Source organism: Cololabis saira, chromosome 7 (genome assembly GCF_033807715.1).
Source record: "Cololabis saira isolate AMF1-May2022 chromosome 7, fColSai1.1, whole genome shotgun sequence".
Taxonomy (NCBI): Eukaryota; Metazoa; Chordata; class Actinopteri; order Beloniformes; family Belonidae; genus Cololabis; species Cololabis saira.
This window is the reverse complement of record NC_084593.1, coordinates 42,410,259-42,430,854: the sequence shown is the minus strand read 5'-3', so window position 1 is coordinate 42,430,854 and position 20,596 is coordinate 42,410,259. Positions and strand designations below refer to the sequence as shown.

The 20,596-nt window shown below is 43.7% G+C and overlaps 1 protein-coding gene across 1 annotated transcript; it reads left to right on the top strand.

Annotated features, from left to right (window-relative positions):
• The first annotated feature begins 847 nt into the window (after positions 1-847).
• Positions 848-18,045, top strand: LOC133447697 (zinc finger protein 665-like). The gene is made up of 3 exons (XM_061726431.1): positions 848-942; positions 4,550-4,644; positions 16,615-18,045. The coding sequence occupies exons 2-3, from the start codon at positions 4,576-4,578 to the stop codon at positions 17,890-17,892; spliced, it is 1,347 nt and encodes a 448-aa protein (XP_061582415.1). The 5' UTR covers positions 848-942; positions 4,550-4,575; the 3' UTR covers positions 17,893-18,045.
• Positions 18,046-20,596: the final 2,551 nt, after the last annotated feature.

The following is a 20,596-nucleotide window of genomic DNA, read 5'->3' as shown; positions in this document are numbered from 1 at the left end:
AGCTTACACATGCCCTGTTAAAACTATCTTCTGCCCCAGATGACATACCAAAGGAGGTAATGGCTACGATTGAGAGGTTTGTTATACTGCTCCATGACTGAACCAGCCCATACACAGAAATAGACACGGCAAGGAGGAAGTTATTTGTGAAGAGGCACAATGTGCTGTCAATCCCACCAACAAAGGCTGCCCTAGAGGAACATGCCTACCAGATGCTGGCCAATGCAGCTATGAATTTGTAGGACCCCCTCGTAAACGAGTTGTTACAACTCAAGGGGCTTATCCTACTATAAATAAACAACTTCAACAACAACTTGTCTCCTGCCAATGTAAGAAGGGTTGTGTTAGGCGGTGCAAGTGCAAAAAAGCTGCCTTAGAGTGCACAGCTCTCTGTTACTTTGAAGGGGAGTGCTGAATAGACTTTCCCGCGCTGGACCTAGTTAGACAGTATTGCATATTTTCCATCATGGAATGGAACATATGTGAACTATTTCCATGATATGGAACAAATAAAAATGAAATGAAATTGAGTCTTGAATTGCGGCTATCTGTATCTAAAACAGTGGTCACCGGCGGCCATCTAATTTTTTTCTACATGTCTTTGGCTATAAGTCTACCAAATTTGACACTTTTATCACAAAATGCACAATGGTTTTGGTTATCTGCACCACTATTTATTCTTCTGCGGATCAATGTCTCAGATTTGTATTTCTCCTGTTTGAAATGAGGGATTGTACTGGAAGCAGGTGTGGTGCTGGCTTGGATGTGCAGAAGTCCCTGGTGTTTGACCTTAGAGCCCGTGTCTTTGCTGGAGTCTCACCATCCTCTGTTTCTACCTCCAGCACTAAAAAAACAAGCAGAAGATACGATCCAAGATTCAGCTTGTTTTGAGGCTTCCACCCCTCTGTCACTCCCTACATCATCACTGATTGAAGAAATCAGGTTAGTGACACTACAGTTATTATATGTCAGACCCTTACCCATCCTCTATAGCTTTGTGTGTGTGTGTGTGTGTGTGTGTGTGTGTGTGTGTGTGTGTGTGTGTGTGTGTGTGTGTGTGTGTGTGTGTGTGTGTGTGTGTATATATATATACATACACACACACACACACAGTGCTTTAAGTGGACAAAAAATAACGATTAATTTTTTTAATCGCGATTAATCACATGTTGTCCATAGTTAACTTGCATATTAATCGCACATTTATTCCCACATTGTTTTGCTGTTCTAAATTGCCTTAAGGTATTTTTTTATGTTTTTGATACTGTTAACAACATGAGAAAGGGCAAATATGCTGCTTTATGCCAATGTTTATTTAACTTTCCACAAAAAAAGCTTTTAACCTGAATGTAACATTCCTTCATAAATACAAACACAATGTAGTCCCCAACTTTACTTGTAAAGACTCACTTAAGATTCCTTGTTTTTTTTAAGCAGATCAATGTAAAACAATGAACCATATGCATCATAAACATTGTACAAGAAGTGCATTGGTCAGTTACATTTTCCATGTAATTATGTCTAACCTCATATGGAGGAAAATAAAAGGCTCAAAAAATATCCTTCTCCTCAGTGGGATCAAAACATGGGGATAAAAAAAATAAAGTGCACATGTAACAGCAGCGAGTGTAACTCAACCTATAAAGTGCAGTTAGGCTATAATGAGCTAATACTTCAGATTCTTTGGAACAGATCTCTCTTTGCTCATCTAATGTATCCAGGTGAGGAACCTCCTTCCCTCACATCTATCCAGCGGTGTCTGCTTTTGACGGGGGGGCGGCTGCGCATCAGTTGTGTGATTGGCTGCTAGTGGTATTTGAGACTCGACGTTTTAATGTTTGCAGTAACTATCACCTAACTATTGTGCATTGTTCAGCCCATTTAAGGCAACCAGCCATCCGGTAGGGGAGTCCCCAACAAACTGGACACAAACTACTGAGGGATCAGCCGGTTCCACGTTAGTCCTACAGGGTTTTTCCTGGCTCTAATTGAGGCGGAGGTGGCACCATCCTGGTCATGTGCACACGCGTGCGGGTATACCGTGCCTTCAACTGCCTCAAGCAAACACTTTTTACAAGATATTTTACATTTTGGGAGTTCTAATATGATTAAAAATTTATTTATTTATTCTTTATTTCATTAATTGATAAAACAAACAATTTAATATAAAAACAAACATTCCTAAATTCTGAATGAAAGGGAGCAGAAAGAAGAAGAATCTTATTTAATCTGTCCCTTTTTCCCAAGAAACCAATTTACAAAGAATGTAAATTAGATGAAAATTAGATGTAAAAAAATATGACAATTATCATGTTAAAGTTTTATTTTATTAACATAAAAATATAAATACAAATATAAAAACTCAATCTTACCAAAAATAAAAAGGAAAAAAAAAACTGCCAATGGAACAAGAGAAAATTTTCGCTGAAATGAGTGAAAATGGTTTTCTAGAACAAGTTACTTTTTAGGTGACTGTCTTATTTTAAATGTAATGATTTTTTTTTTGGACTAGAAATAAAACATTTTGACTGGATATAAGACAAGTAGTCTTGGTAAGACTGAGTTTTTGCAGGGTTTCAGACATTTACTGACAAATCTTGCAACCAGACCGAGAACATTTCAGCCTCCTATCTTTCCATCTGTAGATCCTCATGCTCCTTGTAGTCCAAGACCTCCTGGTCTGGTCCATCCATGGCCTCCTTACAAAAGACATCCCAGTGCCTCTCCTGCAGTCTGCTGCACAGAGGTGTCTTCACCTTAAACAAAACAATTCATGTATTACGTATTTTTGTATTTATTTTGATACAGACATAAATAGTGATAGTGCCTGCTCCATGGGGGTCACAGTGCTTTTGGCATAAATAACAGACCATACCTTCCTCAGTAAGCCTGAGCAGGTAAATTTGTTCAGCCACCATTTGTCAAACCCACTGGCTCTGTGTTTTTGAGAAGATCTGTGAAGATGAATAAAAAGTCATGTTTAAATCACGTACACGTTGGCTTCGCGTTGATATGCGCCTAATGACTTGGAAACTGACTAACAGGTGATTTATGGTTCCGCGTTACACCAACGCAGAGCCTACGGCGTACGGTGCGCGCCCCGCGTAACCTACGCCGTAGGGCCGCGGCGATTTAACGCAGAACCATAAATCAGCCTTAACGTTACCCTCGCCTCGCAAATCGTCCTGTCCTGCACTCTGACCCTCGCTATCACCTTTCATGCATATTTGTGCACTACTTTCAGCCCTGACAAAATTGCCGCATCTTGTCGTTAACATGATTTATTACTTTTTAACTGCCTGTAACGTCTGCCCTGTTTCACCTGCACTCTTGCTTCTCCTGGTTGCGAGGTCGCTTTTTAAAGTACTGTGTGTATATATACCGAATATAAGACAAATAAACAAGACATGCTCGGATGCAAAAGAAACAATATTTACCTGTTTGAACAGCCAGGGAAAACCAGGACGCCGATTTTTAATACAACAAATAGCGGAAAACCGCGGAAAATAATTCTCGAGATTTCTTCTTCTTCTTCTGCTGGTGCTGTGTCGTTGATACAGCGCCCCCATAGCGGTGCAATGCTGCAACTGCAGTCAAAATAACATCCATCCAGTCCAACGCCTGCCAGAAAATAACAATTTTCATGACGTCGGAGTTTTGACAGCTGGGGGCGGCACGAAATGAGGCGGAGGCGGCCGCCTCCTAATTTTGAATGCAGGAAAAACCCTGGTCCTATCCATAATATGTACATGTATACACACATCAGTCATTGGAAATATTGCTTAGTATAAAGTTTTGTGTTAAAACGGTTGAAATAACGTCTTAATTTTGCTGTTTTAAATGACTATAACAATGACAGCGCAGATCCTTAACTAAAATCTCCCCTAAACTCTTAAGGCTGAATTATGCTTCTGCGTCAAAATGGCGCCGTGCCTACGGCGTGTAGTTTGGGTCGACGCAGACGACACGCCGTCACCTGCGGCGTCACTGACGCGTACCTCCCGAAAATTGTAACTACGCGTCGAGGCGACGCAGACCACACGCAGACAGAGAGGGCTGTGATTGGTTCGCTTGGAAGCGAAGCATTTCCGGTTTCCAGTTTGAATCAGTAGTGAACTTTCAGGGTTCTTTTCTTCGTTTATGTGATTTTTTTTTTTTTGTTTTTTTTTTGTTTTTTTTTGTTGTTTTTTTTTGTTTTGGTTTTTTGCACAATAGTTGTCCTTATCTCTGTTTTACTGTGACCGGAAAAAGTCGGATAAACCATTCAGAAAAAGATCGCTAACTAGCGGCCGCGGGGGGTACTGCACCGCGGCGAAATGGAGTGACGGAGAAGTCCGAAGGGTTCACGACGGCGTCACGGCTGCGGCGTGTGCTCTGCGTTGGTGTGACGCAGAAGCCTAATTCAGCCTTTACGTTGAATGTTTTTAAACCTGTTGACGTCCATGTCCCATCCATGTCTACGGGTTCTGTCATGGTTTTTGTATTTACGTCCTATTTTATTTTGAAGTCCCATGGCCATGTGTTTGTTTGTTCTTTTTCTTTATCACAGGTAGTTTTCCAAAGAATACACCCACAATGGAGGGAGTTCATTCACCAAGCAAGGCCTCACGGCAAGTTCTTGCTAAGGAGGACAACCCAAGACTGGTAATTATCATGCTTGTTTGGCTGTTTTTCTGTGACTGGAATTTTGCTCTTTCTTTTTTAATTTTACTGTGAAAGATTGTAGTAATAGGACAGCTTCAACGATGTCATACAAAGTATTCTGCTGGTTGTGGAACCAGGATGCCTAATGAAAATAACAGGGGCCCAGCTGCTTGTGACCCACGTTTTGTACATTGTCCCATAAAGAACCACCTCCACATGACAGATTGCCCTCGTAATTATCTAGGCTTCTTCTCAGGAGCAAAATTCTTTTATTTTTTTCTCCTGAGAAGCAAATTAAGGCCTGTTTCCTATCTCACTTCTTTGACATCACAATGAGGCTCACTTTAAGCTGTCTTTGCATCTGATTATATTTATTTCAGTTTTTGTCAGATAATTTCTTTAATCACATAAGAAAAAGCTTGTTAAGTTGTTCAGCATCATAATGTAAATCTCAAGTATATTTTACATGCATTTTAATAACAGCATTTAACGTTTTATTCAATCTAAAATAAAACTCAGTTTCCACTAGTTTCTGTGGTACTATAACTTAGTTTAGCAGTTTATTTCCAGATCTGTGGGCTACTTTCAGAGAATGTTCTATGAACACGTCATTTTGGATTATTATTAGGGCCCGAGCACTGACAGTGAAGGCCCTATTGTATCTGTAGGAATTGTTGTTTATGAATCAGGTGTGACGATGCAAGGAAACATCTAAAACAGTGGTCCCCAACCCCCGGGCCCCGGCCCGGTACCGGGCCGTGGGTCATCTGGTACTGGGCCGCACGGAGAGAAAAAATAACTTCTGTAGCATCCCCTGATGATGGATGACTCTCAAACTGATGTTTCACGATGTTTTTATTCCTTGGATGTAAATACACTGCAAACACACTGTAAGAGCTATAAAGGAATACAATAAAATAGAGTTAGTCTTTCTACATTCATATAAGTTTCATTTAACTTAAATACAGACCGACCCAGCTGCTGCTCGCTCGGTAATAACAGCTACAGGCTGATTTATGGTTCCGCGTTACACCTACGCAGAGCCAACGGCGTAGGGTGTGCGTCGCCGCGCAACCTACGCCGTAGGCTACGCGGTCGATTTAACGCGGAACCATAAATCAGGCCTACCGCTAACCACAATACATGAGTAACCATGACAGCCAAACTCAATATGTACATAAATACAGCATAGCATTTGCAAAGAAAACCAATCCTTATCAGAAGGTGCTTTTTGTGTCAGTTGGCCACCACTTCAGCATTCCCGACACTAGTTTAGTCTTTCAGAAACACTTTCTACTGCCGTTAAACTTTTACCATTAAAGTCCGAAGCGCCGGATGTTTACAAGGTATCGGCGAGACACCTTCAAAATAAAAGCACTAAATATCCGTCTCCTTAATAAATAAAATAAAAGCCTGGCTTTAAATAACGTTAATGAGACATAAAAACACATTTATAGAAATACTCATATTAAAGGTAATTTACAATTTCCATTATTTTATTTAATTTCTTCGAAAATTATGTTTTATTATTATTATTCATTATTATTATTACTATAGAGAAAATACGATAGTTTTTAATGCTGATCTTGTCATTTTATTTAGTTTTTATCAACTACACCTTTTAGATTGGGCCGTGAAAATATTGTCAGACATTAAACCGGTCCGCGGTTCAGAAAAGGTTGGGGACCACTGATCTAAAACATGCAGGACAGGTTTTCCCGAGGACCAGGGTTGGAGACCCTGCTGTAAACTATCATGTATTGTCCTAGTGGCTTTTCAACTTTACTCAGAGGCTATAAATCTCCAACAATGTAGTCCATTATCAGTTTGTCTACCTGTTGCTGGGAAATCAAACCCCTGAAGCTGCAGCAGTGGGACTGGGGTCGTTTCTTGCTCTTTCCTGATGACTTTGTTTGATTGTCAAGGACTCACAGATATTTTCTCACACGGATGCTTTAACTCCACATGACGTTTCAAATTTGAAGTTGACGAGGCAGACGCTCAGACTTGTTTTCTCAGCGCAGGTGGACATAATTTGCACAGAAAGGTTAGATTTTTACCGTCGGACTCTTGTGGTGCGCAACAGTTACGGGAGCGGCCAGTCTATTTCCTTATATTACAACGCCGTTATTAATTGTTCGTTTTTTTTCCCACTTATTCCACCGAACACCAAAAGTGTTTTTTTGCCATTTTCGGCCGAACAATTTCGGTTACCAAACAATCGCTGCATCACTACTGCTAAACAGTCCCCTCACAAACAGTGTCCAGCAGCGCTACGTTCCGGCGTGCGGCGGAACGTAGCGCAGCGCGGCCTTCCTAACGTTGTGTACGCTACTGTACATATTCACCGGTATTACGGTATATGAAAAATTCATATCATAAGAAAAATAAACACCGGTATTCGGTATGAACCGGTATACCGCCCAGCACTACTTCTTTATTTGCAAACAGGTTGCGTTCAGTTCAACGTTCTCACAGAAATGAACGTGTGTGTGTGTGTGTGTGTGTGTGTGTGTGTGTGTGTGTGTGTGTGTGTGTGTGTGTGTGTGTGTGTGTGTGTGTGTGTGTGTGTGTGTGTGTGTGTGTGTGTGTGTGTGTGTGTGTGTGTGTGTGTGTGTGTGTGTGTGTACAATTTTTTTTTTTGCATGTTTGTCGCACTTAAATGTTTCAGATCATCAAACAAATTTAAATATTAGACAAAGATAACACAAGTAAACATAAAATGAAGGTTTTTATTATTAAGGGGAAAGGAAAATCCAAACCTACATGGCCATGTGTGAAAAAATGATTGCCCCCTAAACCTAATAACTGGTTGGGCCCTTAGCAGCAACAACTGCAATCAAGCGTTAGCGATAACTGGCAATGAGTCTTTTCCAGCTGTGGAGGAATTTTGGCCCACTCATCTTTTCAGAATTGCTGTAATTCAGCCACATTGGAGGGTTTTTGAGCATGAACCTCCTTTTTAAGGTCATGCCACAGCATCTCAAGGGGATTCAGGTCGGGACTTTGACTAGGCCACTCCAAAGTCTTCATTTAGTTTTTCTTCAGCCATTCAGAAGTGGACTTGCTGGTGTGATTTGGATCATTGTCCTGCTGCAGAACCCAAGTGGCTTCAGCTTGAGGTCACCAACAGATGGCCGGACATTCTCCTTCAGGATGTTTTGGTAGACAGCAGAATTCATGGTTCCATTTACCACAGCAAGTCTTCCAGGTCCTGAAGCAGCAAAACAGCCCCAGACCATCACACTACCACCACCATGTTTTACTGTTGCTATGATGTTCCTTTTCTGAAATGCCGTGTTACTTTTACACCAGATGTAATGGGACACGCACCTTCCAAAAAGTTCAACATTTGTCTTTTCAGTCCACAAAGTATTTTTCCAAAAGTCTTGGGGATCATCAAGATGTTTTATGGCAAAACTGAGACAAGCCTTTATGTTCTTTTTACTCAGCAGTGGTTTTGGTCTTGGAACTTTAAGCCATTTTTGCCCCGTCTCTTTCTTATTGTGGAGTCATGAACACTGACCTTAATTGAGGCAGGTGAGGCCTGCAGGTCTTTGGATGTTGTTCTGGGGTCTTTTGTGACTCTTGGATGAGTCGTCGCTGCTCTTGGGGTAGTTTTGGTCGGCAGGCCTCCTGGGAAGGTTCACCACTCTTCCATGTTTTCTCCATTTGTGGATAATGGCTGTCACTGTGGTTCACTGGAGTCCCAAAGCTTTAGAAATGGCTTTGTAACCTTTTTCCAGACTGATAGATCTCAATTACTTTGTTTCTCATTTGTTCCTGAATGTCTTTGGATCGCAGCATGATGTCTAGCTTTTGAGGATTTTTGGTCTACTTCCCTTTGTCAGGCAGGTCCTATTTAAGTGGTTTCTTGATTGAGAACAGGTGTGGCATTAATCAGGCCTGGGTGTGGCTGGAGAAATTGAAATCAGCTTTCCAAAGATGTGATAAACCACAGTTAATTTATGTTTTAAAAGGGGAGGGCAATCACTTTTTCACACAGGGCTATGTAGGTTTGGATTTTTTCCCCTTAATAATAAAAACCTCCATTTAAAAACTCCATTTTGTGTTTACTAGTGTTATCTTTGTCTAATATTTAAATTTGATTGAGAACCTGAAACATTTAAGTGTGACAAACATTAAAAAAAAATAAGAAATCAGGAAGGGGGCAAAAACCTTTTCACAAGTATGTATGTATTAGGGGTGTAACGATACACTAATGTCACGATACGGTACGATATTGAGGTCACGATAACAATACGATACACGATATTAGCAGTACCGGTATTTTACCAGCATTAAAGGTTGTTAATTATAACAACCTTGAATGAGGAACATATGACTGGAAAAAATAGTCTTTTATTTGAAAGATACAAAACAATACTGTGTTTTCTCTATTGTTACAGTTTGTAATGCTTTAAAACTGTTTAAGTTTTAAAAAGAAAGCCACAAACTGAACTAAAAGTAAATGTCAGGTTTGCATTATGCATCTTCAGTTTCATACAAGTAAAAATATTTTGCCACAAACTGAATAGTTTCTCTCATGTATGATTTGACTTTTTTTTTTTACCAGAAATTTAACAACTAAAATTAAATAAATACTCATCTCACTCATCTTCCGCTTATCTGTTCCCGGGTCGTGGGGGCAGCAGCCTCAGCAAGGTTGCCCAGACTTCCTTCACCCCAGACACTTCCTCCAGCTCTTCCGGGGGGAGTCCGAGGCGTTCCCAGGCCAGCCGAGAGACCTGCGGAGGAAACTCATCTCGGCCGCTTGTATCCGCGATCTTGTCCTTTCGGTCACTACCCAAAGTTCATGACCATAGGTGAGGGTAGGTGCGTAGATTGACTGGTAAATCGAGAGCTTCGCCTTTCGACTCAGCTCCCTCTTCACCACGACGGTCCGGTACATCGACCGCATAACTACGGACGCTGCACCGATCCGTCTGTCAATCTCCCGCTCCCAGGGCTCCAGAGTGCGACCTATTAGGTCGCATATGCAACCTAATTTATTAAGGTGCGAGTTCACATTTAATGAGGTCGCTCCGGTGCTACTTGCAAGAGGACTAGTGGAAAAAAAAAATATATATATTTTTTTTTTCACCTGGCTGTGTTAGTGCATTAATGGAGTGGTTGATAATACAATCTTACTTTCTGGCTCATTCCTGCCAGTCCTATTTCTCCTTTATCTCTGTCTGACTACACCTGGTACGGTCTGCGCACGTTACGTGCACAGCAGTGCACGCGCGCGTACACGCAGCGCGCTCAAAAAGGTAAACAAAGCAGATGCAGTATGAAGCGGTCTATAGTCGATTATTTTAAGAAGAAACATGTGCCGGAGGCAACAAACGAGGCTGTTGGAGGAGGAGGAGAAGAAGGGTTAGCAGAGGGGGCGACACTCCCTCTGCTAAGCGACACCTGTCACTCTCTTCTGATGAAGAGAGTGACAGGTTGGCGAAACAGGCGGGGGAGAGTGGGGAGAAGAAAAAAAAGTACAGCTTTCTGGCCAGTTCCCGTGGTTAAGATACGAGGGACAGGCCCAGGCCCGGTTCTACGAGGGTGCATAAGCATTGCACCCTCAGTTTGTTTGCTCAGTTGAAAAGACAAAAGGAAAACTGACAAATGCGCGCGCGTTAAGCCTCTTTTATGGTTCCGCGTTAAATCTACGGCGTCGGGTACGCGGCGACGCGCACCGTACGCACCGTCCCTGCGTATCCTACGCCGTAAGATCTGCGTTGGTGCAACGCGGAACCATAAATCAGCCAGTGTACGTCACTGATCTGCAAGACGCTGCTCCGTTAACACAAAGTAACGATGGATATTCAGTGGTTCAAGCACAACCACGCAAGCAAGATTACAGGACTGTCTCAGAAAATTAGAATATTGTGATAAAGTCCTTTATTTTCTGTAATGCAATTTAAAAAAAAAAGTCATACATTCTGGATTCATTACAAATCAACTGAAATATTGCAAGCCTTTTATTATTTTAATATTGCTGATTATGGTTTACAGTTTAAGATTAAGATTCCCAGAATATTCCAATTTTTTGAGATAGGATATTTGAGTTTTCTTAAGCTGTAAATCATGATCAGCAATATTAAAATAATAAAAGGCTTGCAATATTTCAGTTGATTTGTAATGAATCCAGAATGTATGAAATTTTTTTTTTTTTTTTTTTTTTTTTAAATTGCATTACAGAAAATAAAGGACTTTATCACAATATTCTAATTTTCTGAGACAGTCCTGTATATTTATCCTGGTTATATTTATTTTTGTTGCTATGTTTTATTTTCTGTTGCTAGATTGTCTGATGGGTGAGGTAGTCGACACTAAATGTAGCATTTTCTTGGTTCTGCAGCAATATTGCTGCAAAAATGCACTTTACCATAAAGTCACCTTAATTAGCCTAACATTAGTTAGTACATTAACACTACTAAGCATTTATATAAATTATATTATCCAACTTTTAATTTATTAACTAACTCATCACATTAATTAGCCTAACTGTAGGCTATATGTGTTTCCTATACATAATGATTGTTAATCTGTAAACAGTTAATTAATGCTTAATTAACTGTTTATTATAAAAATATGGTGCTACCTAATTTGTTTTGGTGCTACTAAATGAAAAGCTAGGTGGCACTAGTGCTACCTGTGGAAAAAGTTAGTCTGGAGCCCTGCCCGCTCCATCGTTTCCTCACTCATGAACAAGACCCCGAGATACTTGAACTCCTCCAGCTGAGGCAGGACTTCTCCACCCACCCGGAGAAGGCACGCCACCCTTTCCCGGTGGAGAACCATGGCCTCGGTTTTGGAGGTGCTGATTCTCATCCCTGCCGCGTCGCACTCGGCCTCAAACCGCCCCAGCACATGCTGAAGGTCCCGGTCCGATGAAGCCAACAGGACAACATCATCTGCAAAAAGCAGAGATGAAATCCTGAGGTTCCCGAACCGGATCCCCTATGGCCCCTGGCTGCGCCTAGAAATCCTGTCCATAAAAATTATGAACAGGACCGGTGACAAAGGGCAGCCCTGCCGGAGTCCAACATGCACCGGGAACAAGTCTGATCTACTGCCGGCAATGCGAACCAAACTCCTGCTCCGATCGTATAGAGACCGGACAGCCCTTAATAGAGGGCCCGGGACTCCATACTCACTGAGCACCCCCAACAGAATGGCACGAGGGACACGGTCAAATGCCTTCTCAAGATCCACAAAACACATGTAGACTGGTTGGGCAAATTCCCATGAACCCTCGAGCACCCTGCGGAGGGTATAGAGCTGGTCCAGTGTTCCACAACCGGGACGAAAACCGCATTGTTCCTCCTGAATCCGAGGTTCAACTATCGGCCGTGTTGTCCTCTCCAGTACCCTGGCGTGGACTTTCCCGGGGAGGCTGAGAAGTGTGATCCCCCTATAGTTGGAGCACACTCTCCGGTCCCCCTTTTTAAAAAGAGGGACCACCACCCCGGTTTGCCACCCCAGCGGTACTGTCCCCTTCCTCCATGCAATGTCGCAGAGGCGTGTCAACCAAGACAGCCCTACGACATCCAGAGACTTGAGGTACTCAGGGCGAATCTCATCCACCCCCGGTGCCCTGCCACCGAGGAGCTTACGAACCACCTCAGTGACCTCGGCCCGGGTGATGGATGAGCAAGTCTCCGAGTCCCCACTCTCTGCTTCCTCAGTGGAAGGCATGTCAGTCGGGTTGAGGAGATCCTCGAAGTATTCCTTCCACCGTCCGACAATGCCCCCAGTCGAGGTCAACAGCTCCCCACCCACACCGTAAACGGTGCCGGCAGAGTACTGCTTCCCCCTTCTGAGGCACCGAACGGTCCTCCAGAATTTCCTCGAGGCCGACCGAAAGTCTTCCTCCATGGCCTCCCCGAACTCCTCCCAGTCCCGAGTTTTTGCCTCCAGGACTGCCAGAGCCACGGCTCGCTTGGCCTGCCGGTACCTATCTGCTGCGTCAGGAGTCCCACAGGCCAACATAGCCTGGTAGGACTCCTTCTTCAGTCTGATGGCATCCTGTACTTCCGGTGTCCACCACCGGGTTCTAGGATTGCCACCACGACAGGCACCGGAGACCTTGCAACCACAACTTTGAGCCGCCGCGTCGACAATGGAGGCAGAGAACATGGTCCACTCAGACTCGATGTCCCCCGCCTCCCCCGGGATCCGAGAGAAGCTCTCCCGGAGGTGAGAGTTGAAGATGTCCCCAACAGAGGGCTCAGCCAGGCGTTCCCAGCAGACCCTCACAATCCGTTTGGGTCTGCCCGGTCTGTCCAACCTCCGCCAGCGCATCCAACTCACCACCAGGTGGTGATCAGTTGACAGCTCAGCCCCTCTCTTCACCCGAGTGTCCAAGACATGCGGCCGAAGGTCGGATGAAACGACAACAAAGTCGATCATTGACCTCCGGCCTAGGGTGTCCTGGTGCCAAGTGCACTGATGGACACCCTTATGCTTGAACATGGTGTTCGTTATGGACAAACCGTGACTAGCACAGAAGTCCAACAACAAAACACTGCTCGGGTTCAGATCGGGGAGGCCTCCCAATCACGCCTCTCCAGGTATCACTGTCATTGCCCACGTGAACGTTGAAGTCCCCCAGTAGAACAATGGAGTCCCCAGTTGGAGCACTATCCAGTACTCCTCCCAGGGACCCCAAGAAGGCCGGGTACTCCGCACTGCTGTTCGGCCCATAGGCACAAACAACAGTGAGACCTTTTCCCGACCCGAAGGCGCAGGGAAGCGACCCTCTCGTTGACTGGGGTGAACTCCAACACATGGCGACTGAGCTGAGGGGCTATAAACAAGCCCACACCAGCCCGCCGCCTCTCACCCTGGGCAATTCCAGAGTAGTGGAGGGTCCAGCCCCTTTCAAGGAGCTGGGTTCCAGAGCCCAAGCTATGTGTCGAGGTGAGCCCGACTATCTCTAGCCGGTATCTCTCAACCTCCCGCACAAGCTCCGGCTCCTTCCCCCCCCAGCGAGGTGACATTCCATGTCCCCACTGCGAGGGTTTTGGTCCAGGGATTGGGTTGTCGAGGCACCCCGCCACGACTGCTACCCAGATCACATTGCACCAGCCTCTCATGGACCTTCCCGCGGGTGGTGGGCCTACAGGAAGGCGGGCCCACGTCGCCGTTTCGGGCTGAGCCCGGCTGGGTCCCACGGGCAAAGACCCGGCCACCAGGCGCTCGCCATCGAGCCCCAACCCCAGGCCTGGCTCCAGGGCGGGGCCCCGGTGACGCCGATCCGGGCGACGTTACGGTCCTTGGTTGAATTCTTCTCATGATAGGCTTGTGAACCGCTTTTAGTCTGGCCCGTCACCTAGGACCTGTTTGCCATGGGAGTCCCTACCAGGGGCGTAAGTGCCCCCGACAACATAGCTCATAGGATCACTCGGGCACACAAACCCCTCCACCACAGTAAGGTGGCGGTTCAAGGAAATAAAAGTAAATAAATAAATACAATTTTACGTCATCAAAAAAGATTGATTCATGCTCACCTTATAAGTGTAGGATTTTAGAACATCAACACAGCACCTAGTGCCGTACTGTGGCGTATCACTCCGCCCAATCTAAAACATACTAAGCACTACAGATAAACTGACTAGTGTCATTATAGTCCCTGATTTGCATCAGAATATATTTATAAAATAATGAACCCTGAATTACCAAAATAACCTTCTTAAAAAAAATAAATCTCCTCTTAGGCCAAATCCCAATACTCCCCCTACTTTTCTTCACTAGCCCTACTTTTCTTCACTCGCCCTACTTTTCTTCACTACCCCTAAAAAAGAAGGGACAGATTTTAGGGCACTACCCCTCGTTTTCATCCCTACCCCTAATCATGAAGCTGAGAGCCAAAAGCTGTTTTAATTTCAGCTGTAGCGCTGTTAATATGCCACTTTATTAAGTTTTAATATTTTTTCAGGCGTAAAAGTAACCGTTAAGATCCCCAACCTGGGCTCAGTTTATCCAAATAACGCCTGTTAAGAAATTTGATTCGATGTTTTCGGCGATGATGAGACCGGGGAGCAGCAGCTCACAGCCCGAGTACAGACGTGATCGCCCTGCGCCGTTGTCCCGGGAGAGAAACCTGCAGCTCTGTTGAGAATTACCGCTGGTTGAAATAAATAATTCAGGAAGATAAATGTTGGTTTAATAGATGAAATCTAACAGTTGTAGCTACGCCTGTTAAGAAATTTGCCGCCGGTTCGGGGCGCAGCAGCAGCAGAAGCTCACGTACAGACGTGATCACCAGGTCAACCTGCGCCGTCCCGGGGGAGAAACCTGCAGCTCTGTGGAGAATTACCGCTGGCTGAAATAAATCATTTAGGAAGATAAATGTTGGTTTAATAGATGAAGTTGTAGCTACGCTTGTTAAGAAATTTGCTCCGAAAATTTCGAGATTTCTTCCTGCCGGCTCCGGAGCTGATTTATGGGTCCGCGTTAAATCGACACAGAGCCTACAGCGTAGGGGGCGGCGTACGGCGCGCGTAGCCGCGTAACAGTGACGCAGAGTTCTGCGACTCTGCGTTGGTGTAACGCGGAACCATAAATCCCTTTTATTCTGGCGTGATCTTCGGCAAACGGGAAAACTAGTGATTATGTACATTCACTGAGTGAATATTATGAAAGTAAAATATATATTTCTCGCTAGAAATGTAATCAAAACGGGCCGCTCGGTGGCGCAGTGGGGTGAGCAGCGGCTCATATACTGAGGCTACAGTCCTCCTGCAGCGGTCGCAGGTTCGAATCTGCGCACCTTTTCTGCATGTCTCCCCCGATCTCTCTCTCTCTACCCCTTTCATATCTGCAGCTTGAATAAAGGGCCACTAGAGCCCAAAAAAAATCTTTAAAAAAAAAAAAAGAAATGTAATCAAAACGCATTTTTATGCAGAAACTAACTCAAAATATTGATTTTTACTCTCTAAAAAATAAGAAATGTCCGCCATGTTTTTTTTTTTTGGGATTCAGTCCGCAAATTACGATGAAAGGCATTCTGGGAAATTTTTTTGTCCCTAGAAAACTAGTGAGAATCGCAAAACCCTCGCTCCGTAGGGACAATTCATAGCTACTACCCCTCGTTTTCAGCACTCCCCCTAGGTGAAAAGAGGAATTGGGACACCACTACCCTCACGGGAACACACAATTTAGGGGTAGGGATGAAAACGAGGGCTAGGGGGAGTATTGGGACAGGGCCTTACACTTATAAGGTGAGCATGAATCAATCTTTTTTGATGATGTAAAATTGTATGCATTTATTTACTTTATTTATTTAATTTTAGTTGTTAAATTTCTGGAAAAGAAAAAAGTCAAATCATACATAAGAGAAACTATTCAGTTTGTGGCAAAATATTTGTACTTGTATGAAACTGAAGATGCATAATGCATACCTGACATTTACTTTTAGTTCAGTTTGTGGAAAATGGTTGGCCCGGCTTTCTCTTTAAAACTTAAACAGTTATAAAGCATTACAAACTGTAACAAAAGGGCAAATGCACAGCATTGTTTTGTATTTTGTGTCTTTCAAATAAAAGACAATTTTTTTCCAGTCATATATTCCCCATTTAAAGTTGTTAAAAAAATACTGCTAATATCGTATCGTTATCGTGACCTCAATATCGTGTATCGTACCGTATCGTGAGATTAGTGTATCGTTACACCCCCACTAAATATATAATAAACACAATAGTTCATGTTTAATATATATAGTTCATGAATGGGTTTTGGGTGTGTTTCAGCTGCTCTCAAATGTTACACTCATAGATGTATAAGAAGTCTCATCTGAAGGTGTCGTACTGTTTAGAACTAGTTGTAACAAAATATGTTTAACATTAGTCCTCAGAAGATAAACTTAATTGTCACACAGGAAAAAACCTGAGAGGCAGCACTTGATTGAAACTGAAAAGGCTTTTGATAATGCATCCAAGATACTGTAAGTCATGCTCTCTGTTACAGAATCATAAAGGAAGACCCAAAAGACACTGTTGTGATGATTGCAAGCAAGTCTTCCCCACTTCAGCAAACCTGAAGATCCATAAGAAAACTCACACTGGTGATAAACCGTATAGATGTGAGCAGTGTGGAGCAGGTTTTGCCCAACAAGGTACCCTAAAGCGACACCAGCTTATTCACTCTGGAGACAAGCCTCACAGATGTGAGCAGTGTGGAGCGGCTTTTGCCCGGAAAAGTTCTCTAAAGAGTCACCAACGTATTCACACTGGAGACAAACCTTACAGATGTGAGCAGTGTGGAGCGGCTTTTGCCGAACAAAGTAACCTAAAGCGACACCAGCTTTTTCACTCTGGAGAAAAGTCTTACAGCTGTGATCAGTGTGGAGCGACTTTTACCACATCAAGTCATCTAACGAGTCACCAACGTATTCACACTGGAGACAAGCCTTACAGATGTCAGCAGTGTGGAGCGGCTTTTGCCCAACAAGGTAACCTAAAGCGACACCAGCTTATTCACTCTGGAGACAAGCCTTACAGATGTGATCAGTGTGGAGCGGCTTTTGCCACATTAGGTTATCTAACGAGTCACCAACGTATTCACACTGGAGACAAGCCTTACAGATGTGAGCAGTGTGGAGCGGCTTTTACCGAACCAAGTAACCTAAAGCGACACCAGCTTATTCACTCTGGATTCAAGCCTCACAGATGTGAGCAGTGTGGAGCAGCTTTTGCCACATCAAGTCATCTAAGGCGACATCAAAGTATTCACACTGGAGACACGCCTTACAGATGTGAGCAGTGTGGAGCGGTTTTTGCCCAACAAAGTTCTCTAACGAGTCACCAACGTATTCACACTGGAGACAAACCTTACAGATGTGATCAGTGTGGAGCGGCTTTTGCCACATTAGGTACTCTAACGAGTCACCAACGTATTCACACTGGAGACAAGCCTTACAGATGTGATCAGTGTGGAGCGGCTTTTACCACATCAAGTCATCTAACGAGTCACCAACGTATTCACACTGGAGACAAGCCTTACAGATGTGAGCAGTGTGGAGCAGGTTTTGCCACATCAAGTAATCTAACGAGTCACCAACGTATTCACACTGGAGACAAGCCTTACAGATGTGAGCAGTGTGGAGCAGCTTTTGCCCGACAACGTTCTCTAACGGATCACCAACGTATTCACACTGGAGACAAGCCTTACGGATGTGAGCAGTGTGAAGCAGGTTTTGCCACATCAAGTCATCTAAGGCGACATCAAAGTATTCACACTGGATAAAAAGTGTACATCTGTGATCAGTACTAGGGCTGAATGATTTTTGACAATCGAATTGCGATTTCTTTTTTTTTTTTTCCTCAATATTGCGATTGCGATTTAATATGCGATTTATTTTTTTTCAAGGTCCTGTTCTCATGTATTTTTCAACTACACAAGCAATAAATCAGTCTGTTTTATAATAAACAATGTCATTTATTTGAAGGACAGATTACAACAATAAAGAAAAATCTGTGGCTTTACCTCTTTAACCCGTCTACACACGTCTGTTCACACGAATGGGTCGTTCTCTCTGAACCCAATCGCACAACACCAAACCGGGTTAAACTTAGCCAAAACGAGGCGTAGTTTAATAAAAAAACACAAAAACTCCCACAGGGAACAAAAAAACCTTCCTCACAGGGAACTCAGAACTTCTTCACAAATAACTCAAAAATCACAGGGAGAAAAAAACCACCAGCAAACTAACAAAATAAACCAACAAAGCTCAGAGTTAACAAAAAGCCCCGCTCTTTAACCTCTCCTCCTGATGAGCTGACGAGCTGCAGGCTCACAGCGCGACTCAAGGCTGATTTATGGTTCCGCGTTACACCAACACTGAACCTACGGCGTAGGCTCTGCGTCGATTTAACGCAGAACCATAATTCAGGCTTCACTGTCCGCCGGCGCGCGCCCGGCTCGTGCTCCTCGCCACGCCAACGATATTTAGAAATCCCTGCGTGGCCGAGCCCTAACGCTAAGGCCATGGTAGATAGGTTACGCGGCACCACTCTGCTCACTCGCACATTACGTGACCAGATCACGTGACAGGTCAAATCGCAGCCTTTGCGCTTAGAAAATCTTGTTTTATCACATTGCGATATTATCGCGAATGCAATTAATCGTTCAGCCCTAATCACCCAAACCAGCAAGGGGATAGAGGGAAGCCGATACACCCAAGCCACAGCTTAGGTCATCCGCTTTGTCAGGGAAGGACAAAGGCCGGAGAAAACACAGAGAAACTGCTCTACTGGTTTGCTCTGCACGGCCCGAGACTGGGTGATGACAGTTGATCTGGAAAGACAACTGAAGATTTCACCACACATCACCCAGTCAAGATTGAGACCTGAGGCAACAAAGCAACTCTTCTTGCTGGAGCTGACGGTTCTCTGGCAGGAGAGGGTGGAGGAGGCCCATGAAAGAAAGAGGGAGAAGAACCAGGAGCTGGTGGAGGTCTGTTGGAGGAACGGGTGGAAGACAAAGAGTATGCCAGTGGAGGTGGGCAGTCGGGGGTTTGCCAGCCACTCCCTGAGCAAAGCCTATAGCACACTAGGCATAACGGGTGCCAACCGTAGAAGGGCCATAGGCAACAATGTGGAGGCAGCAGAAAAAGCCTCCAGATGGCTCTGATTGAAAAGGGGAGAGCAGTGGTTGTAGGGGGGGTAGCCACTTGGACACAGGCCGAGACTTGAACACCTCGACCGGGTCGCCTGGACGAGGGTGTCTGTTGCAAGACCCGAAACACCCAGTGAGTCCAGGATACAACACTGATGATGTGTCCAAGTTTGTGCATCAGCAGATGTATTGTTAACAGTACTGATATCATTTATTTTTAAAGTTCAGTTAAAATGCACCAATTTTTAGTTTAGTTAATTTAGTTTGAAATAAGTTAGTGTTTGTGTTTAGTTAGTTGTTGTTTATGTGTAGTTTTAGTTTTGTAAATAAATTCTGATTAATTTGAATGAGAGAAGTTGTTTGTGTTTATTTTATCCATATTTGTCAGAGCTGCTGGTTGTAAAGGTCTGTGCTCAGACTCCTTCCTTCACTGTTATTCTGTAACGTCCCCCCGGGCAACAGGCTGGCACGTAGGGAATAACAGCTACTTTGAGACCCAGTTTGCTGTTTAGTTATTATTTCCTGATAAGTCAGGTGGTGCCCCATTTTAATTGATTTTATTTTGATGAGTAATCTTCATTAGTTATTAATAATTATTGTCAATTGATTCCACTGTTCCAGAGAGGAATCGACCTCTGAACAGCAACGTTGCTGCAGTTCCATGTTTGACCACAAGGGAAGAAACGGCGCTCTGATACTCACATTGTGGAGCATCAGCTGCTGAACATCTGAAACAAAGGTCACATTTCAAGAGTCGTCAACATCATTACATTTCCATCAGGTTAATTCAGTATATAATGGTTCTACTAATAAACTTCTGCTCTGCATTAAATGTATTATCAGGACGTCTCAACAAAGAAATATCAAGCTGATACAAAACACTCCAGCAAGATTTTATGTGAACATTCAGATTCAACTTGAGCATTTTTTAAGTGTCTTATTCTTCAAAGAAGAATAAATGTAGTTTTCTTCACATATAAAGACACCAGGAACAAATATCTGGAGTACAAAAGAGTATTAGGGCCAAGCAGGAGAAAAATTTAAATAATATTTTAGAGGAGGAAGATTCTTTTTTCATTATGCACTTCGAGAAAAAAGTTAATGTTGAGATTAATGTCCATGTACAATTTCAAGAAAAAAGTCGGAATGTCGAGAATAATGTTGAAATGTTGAGCAAAATTTTGAGAATAAAGTCAACCTTCTGAGACTATACGTAGAAAACGGCGCATGTGACTGTCTTTCCAAAATGCCTCGTAGGCCTATAGACCCTCCAAGGATGTAAGTTAGTTAGTTAGTTACGGCTGTTGCTGCAGAACTGTCAGTCGCTCTGCTA